General features: G+C 34.7%; 1 protein-coding gene across 1 annotated transcript in view; it reads left to right on the forward strand.

Annotated features, from left to right (window-relative positions):
• Positions 1-6128, forward strand: part of LOC124366033 (neural Wiskott-Aldrich syndrome protein) — a 71039-nt gene extending 64911 nt beyond the window's left edge. The window contains exon 2 of the mRNA XM_046822237.1: positions 3436-6128. Coding sequence (XP_046678193.1) covers positions 3436-4344 — 909 coding nt within the window. The 3' untranslated portion in view covers positions 4345-6128. The remainder of the gene's footprint in view (positions 1-3435) is intronic.
• Positions 6129-6335: the final 207 nt, after the last annotated feature.

Consider the following 6335-nt stretch of genomic DNA (forward strand, 5'->3'; position numbering starts at 1 on the left):
ATTTGTATACAACCCTCCCTCAGTTTGCCCGCAATCTGTTTCGGATCCATCCAATTTATGTTCTATCGCGACGAATTACACGGCGTGTTATATCTCCGCCAATTGTATAGCGAAATCCTTAGAGTACTTTTAATATTTGTTAGTTATTTTTAAAATGAGCAACGCTTTTTATGCAGCGCGTTTATACATGGTTCAAACTTTAGAATGTTGAGTAGTAACATTATTTCCAGATAATTTACTATTTCAATCGTCTTTACGAACTGCATTTACTATTGCAATTTAGTTACTGCATTTCAACACGATTTTCCTTTATAAATCAAGGTATCTTAAAAATTGGGTTTTATTAAGTACGTTTTAGTATTTACAAAAACTTGTACCAGAGGAGTGGGCGAATGTTTTTTAGATATTTTTTATTAAATAGCTTGGTTTTTCCTGTTTAAAATTATGTATTACACTGAGGGTTTACAATGTTACTAGTAGATTTACTTACAATATAAGTAGATTTTCAAGTTGCAGGAAGTTGCGGTGTTTACATATTGCATCAAACAATTAACTTACGTATTATGCAAAATATATTATGTACAGTGTATATATTATGTATCATACTATATTATGTATATACTGTGGGAATTATCAAATTTGAGTTTCACTGAACATTTTGGTCTTTGTGATTGTTTTTTTATTATTTAAGTACGTTTTACTAAGAAAAAGTACTAAAGGTACAGTAATTAAAATATTTACACATACTTTCTACCTGTACATACACCATGTTTTATTATGGATTCTTAATTAGAAGACCTATTAATAATTACAGTTATATTTGAAAAGGCATGCTCCATATTTAATTTTTTTTAGTTTTAATTGTTTTCCAGACTCCAGGAAAAATGCAGTATTTTTCTTAGGGCTTTTATTTTAAGTAACCAGATAAACCAAGACCGATTTCTGCAAATTGTTTCTGAAATCTTTGGATTTCATTCCATCAATATCTAGAATTTCCTTTGTCGTGAAAATCAACATGAACACCAAAACTAAATAGACAGAAAAACTTCGAAAGAGACATGGAAACAAGGAAGTTAAAAACAACATATAAAACGTTTCACGTAAAACGTATCTTTTCGTTAATGTTTCTCCGTCTTCATATGTTATATATTGTTGTTTGTAGTTTTTGAAATACTTATTTTAACAGAGGTTTAAGAAGGCAGTTAGATGAAGACTTGCAATCATCCTTTTGGCCTAGTCTTACATGGATGCCATCTCACAGTTACTGTCCTAAAGTACGAACTTTCCTCCATATTTTATGTTTAAATCTTCACTGTTACTGTGAAAAAGTAAGTTAAATGAAGGATATTTTTTGAGGGCATACACTTTTTAAAACATGTCCTCTTTATTTTTTGGATAAAGATCACAATTACGACGATTTCACTAATTAGAGAAAATGCTTATGGAGTACATGTTTAACGAGTTTGTGTTTTACAACTGCATAAAGAACTTATTAAATACAAAATTAATTTCCCGGCGCGAGCACAAGCATCCAACCCTTCTATCCATATTAAAAGAACACAGCCCTCACTTGACGGATGGTATTACATTAATGTTTTTTCCCGAATAATCTGACAAAGACCTAGATGTGCAGTAAAGAGCTCTTGCTGTCCTCCCCCCTCCCCTCACATCGCATAGCCCGCTGTCGTCTGCCGTTTTAATGAGGGATTTGAGCACCTGACAATCACCGACCACACAAAAGACCTGATTTCATCTTCCTACAGGTCTGTTTGGTGAGTACAATAGCAGCGTGTATTGTTTCCCTGGAATATTCCTGAGTGCAAGTCGACAAGTCGCAATTACTCAAGTTGACGGGGGTATATTCTCCACTTCTTTATTGTTTCATGTAGAATTTACCTCTCTTGGGTTTTCAGAATTGGGTTAGTGAATCGCATATGACGTTGGACGTTTAAAGTCATGTAACTATGAAGCAATTTTCATGAATTTCAATTCAATAGTGTCTACTGGTAAGTACGGAATTGCTTTTTATGGATCTGGCTTTAGAATGAATGTAAATTATAGGTGTATCATTTTTGTATAACAATTTTTCTATAATGGGATTTTGTATTTTGGGATTTGATTGTCGCGGAACCCTCGTGTAGCCTAGCTGTCTGCTAGGCGGTCCCAGTTTACTTACATGCTATTATAATGGAACAATAAAGCATAATCACGTTAGATATAGAATCTGCGTCAATCACAGTCAACCAGAGATTGGTACAATCATAGAAATATTATTTTACGAATTGCAGTGTTGAATGTATTTAATTTCCACAAACCTTTTAGTGACATTATGATCGTGCAGGGGTGAGGAAGCTATCACCATCGCTCGCCACCCCTCTACAGAGTTAACCCTCGTCCTGTCTCCCAGGAGGAGAATCATAACCTCCAATGTCACGGTCCACCGATGAATCCAGAATACGCGGGAGTTCTTTGATCAGTAAAACGCCGCGCTTTCAAAATAATGAGATCCCCAGGCTACCGAACTGGAGACAAAGACGGAAAACAACAAAACGGATAAACGACGTGTTTCCACCACCAAAGGTTTGTTTGTTGGGAGGAGAGGTTGGGGGAGGCATTAGGCAGATTGTGACGCGGTAAACAGGATTGGTTAAAAATAATGATGTGCCATTTGTGGGGGAGGGGAAGATTTCAAGTCAGTGTCGTCTGCGAAAATTGAAACGATTTGTCAAGGTGTTATTTGCAAACAATGCTGACGAAGGCGATCTTACTCACAGTGGTGCGAAGTTTTATTATAATGTATAACGGGAGGTTTTGGACTCAACCCTTATCAATACTGCAATCAGGGCAAGTTTTCATAGCATTTGAAAAATTAATTCATTACCCCATTACTTCAATAATTCGTTTTAGAAATCTTAATTTCGAATACTTTTATAGTTTTATAGATTTTAGAGTCTCAAAGACTAAGCGTGAAATAATAACGAGTACATTCACATTTTAAGTTCTTTTTGGTGTTTTAGAGTTGCCTTGGACACTTGTTTTTGAGTCTCTTTTTACATGTTTGATGTTTAAATCCGTATTACTATTTTAGTATGTAATACAAAATGAATAATTTGACTGTATTCTGTATGCTAGCAGCTTTTATCAGCTATTTAGATAAATTTCAGAGGCATACTTATCAGTAACTTTATTTATATAAGAATATTATCACACTGTAGAACCTTAAAAATAATAATCGTGTCTATAACATTTTAAATCGTCATTAGATCTTCAATTGGATACGCCTAGTTATGAATTGAGCCTTATGTATTAAATTTAAAAATGTGAAACACCTTTTATACTCAAGTTCCTACAACATCATAAATATTTATGATAATTCACATGACTTTTACATTTAGGTTAATTTTTACATTTTTCAGTAAGTTTTCTGTGTTTCAGATGGCCAGTCCGGACCCATCTCTGAAACCCTCCATGGACTTGCGTCCTGCAGACCTCGTGACCAGACTCCTTGCTGCCACCCCGCCCTATCTCTATACGATGCCACTCTCCAACAGCTTTTTCTTCAGTGAAATGCTACGGAGCTTCGTGCAGGCACGAACCTCCCCTCCAGGAGGCCCAAGACGAGGGCGCAAGCGGTCCTGGAAAGAAGCTCGTCAACCACCACAAAATGACAAACCTCTGGAACTCACGACAAATCCCAAACCACCGCCTTCTCCCCCAGTCAAGTCAGAATCGCCTCCTAAAGAAGTCCCACAGAGTCTCCTCCTACCTCCTTGCAATCTTCTATCTCTCCCCTCATCAGATCCCATCCTACCCCCTCCAACTGCTCCCTTATGGTACCCGCATATGAATATGTACCCTCCCCCTCCTCCTCAATGTTTCGACCCTCACTTCTTTGTAGATCTCAGGGTATCTGGTCACATTTGGGACCGTAAGGCGGAAAAAGACTCTCCCCCTTCTGAGCCTTTGAATCTGCAGACCGAAGAAAAGAAGAATGTCCTCAACCTTTCTTTCAGGAAGCACAATTCGGCCTTCAGTGTTCCCCAACCGAGAGAACTCCAGGAGCGCGAAAGGACTTCGGAGAAGTCAACTTGCGGTACTAACTACGTTCTGCAGAACTTGGACAAAATATATAAGGAGGTAAAGACCAAGCAGGAGACAAAGAAGGAGCAGGACGAAGAAGAGTTGACCCCAGAAGAGAAGAAGGTCCGTGACCTCCGTGCACTCATCGGACTAGAATTGGTCGTGGATTATGTAAAACAAGAGGATACCCCAGGGGAGAGAGAAGTGAGGGATGACTCAAGCGACAGCTCAGACTCAAATCAAGAACCTTTGGTTATGGACTAAATGTGGAACAAAATAAAATACTATGTATTACTGTGGATCCTTAAAACATATGAACAAATTATTACAAGTTTCCTTAGCAGCGTTATACGATTACTTCTTTAGGGACTTTGAAAATCTGCTTCGAAAGTTTTAAAATTATGCGATGTAAAATATATTCGTAGGAGTTGGTTTATATTTAAAATTTACCTCGTACTCTTATTTTCTATAAATATAACAGTTAATGAATTAATTGCTTGATTTTCCAAAGGTTGTTAAAACTGCAAACTTTAACAAAAACTGCTATTGGCCATGAAATAAAACTTACATGGTATATATACCGCGTGTTCCAAATTTTATGCACACTAAAGGGATCTTGGAAACCATTAGAGACACAGCAAAGATTAAATGGACAAAGTTTTGCTTAATATCAAGACCAACAAATTAATGTTGTTAAATTAATTATTGGTTGCGTCGTGTTTGGTCAAAATCTTAAAAACTGTTACAGTTCTCTCATTAGTAGCTATATTGTAACGTATTCATGTAAAGCTATATTTTTACATGAAATCTGCATGAAATTCTTCTGGTTTTTAAATATTTAAATGAAAAATGTTGTAACACCAGCAGTTTAAGTAATTTTTTCTTAATACAATGACCTATTTTTACTTAATTATAAGAAGGTAGATTTGTTACTGATATCCAAAATACCATACATGTTATACTTTCCTTGAGGTTTATTTAACTGATCACTTAATATAACAATGCACTTATTTTGGGATCAGCTGTTACAAAATACACCATTCATTTTTAATAAAAGGGATATTTTGTATTACAATTAGTGTAGGGCTGGTAAAATTGTAAGGTTTTACGATCAGCTGCTCAGCAATGTATAAATATGTACAAATACCAGCTGATCAGTCAAGTTGACTCGAAACCTACACACCGTGCTTGCTGAAGAAATTGCTTTAAGAACTAGATTAAATTTCATACAGATTACATGTAAAAAAGTGTTAAAATATAACTACTAATAAGAGAACTGGGACAGTTTGATGATTTTTACAAAAAACAGTGCTTTCAGCGCAGCAAGTGAACGTCGCAACCAATAATTAACTTAACCACATTGAGTTGTTGGTCTTATTATTACCCACAACTTTATCCACTTAATCTTTGCTGTATCTTTTATAGTTTCCAAGATCCCTTTAATGTACATAAGATTTGGAACACACGGTATATTATTTTAATGTTAAGGAATATTAATCACATCCTAATAAGGCCTAAGGTAGGGAATATTCTATAAAACCATTATAAATATCAATTCATAGGTTACTGTATACAAATATTTATCATTATAAACAAATTCATATAATTATAAATGTTATATTTTTTTATACCAGGTGGATAAAATAGTTTAGATATCGTGATCAGTTTCTTGATTTATCTTCTTGAACTTCGACAGTGGTCGATGAAATGGCTGATAGCTTGTACTAAATGTCAATAATTGAAAATTCACTATAGCAACGAATTTTGATCGAAATAATTTAAAAGCTGTCAAAAGTAATATAAATAATCTCGTAGATCTTAGATATTCGGTTAGAATTTTTAATATGGCAGCTATATAAGAAATACACCTTATATCCGGTTCTAACTGACCGAATGGTCGCTTAATTGAACCTTCACCTTCAAACATAAGGGGTTCGATTCCTAGGTAGGTCACTACAATTTTACAATAGGTAAAGATCATTTTTTTCATAAAAACGTTTAGTTAAACTGTTTAAAATACTAATAGCGTAGAAACCCCTTGAATAAAATAACAAGTTCCGAGTGAAAATTTAATTTTTATTCCTCGGTAGCATTATCAGAAAAAAAGAAAATCTTATTAAATATAAAAAATAATATTTCAAATGATAGAACATTTTAAATTTTAAATATGCACATTATAGACAATTTCAGGATTACGGGAAAACGTTACCCAATCACGTTTTAATATTACTTTTATAAATATATTTTGCTGCTAG

Source organism: Homalodisca vitripennis, chromosome 7, assembly GCF_021130785.1.
Source record: "Homalodisca vitripennis isolate AUS2020 chromosome 7, UT_GWSS_2.1, whole genome shotgun sequence".
NCBI lineage: Eukaryota > Metazoa > Arthropoda > Insecta > Hemiptera > Cicadellidae > Homalodisca > Homalodisca vitripennis.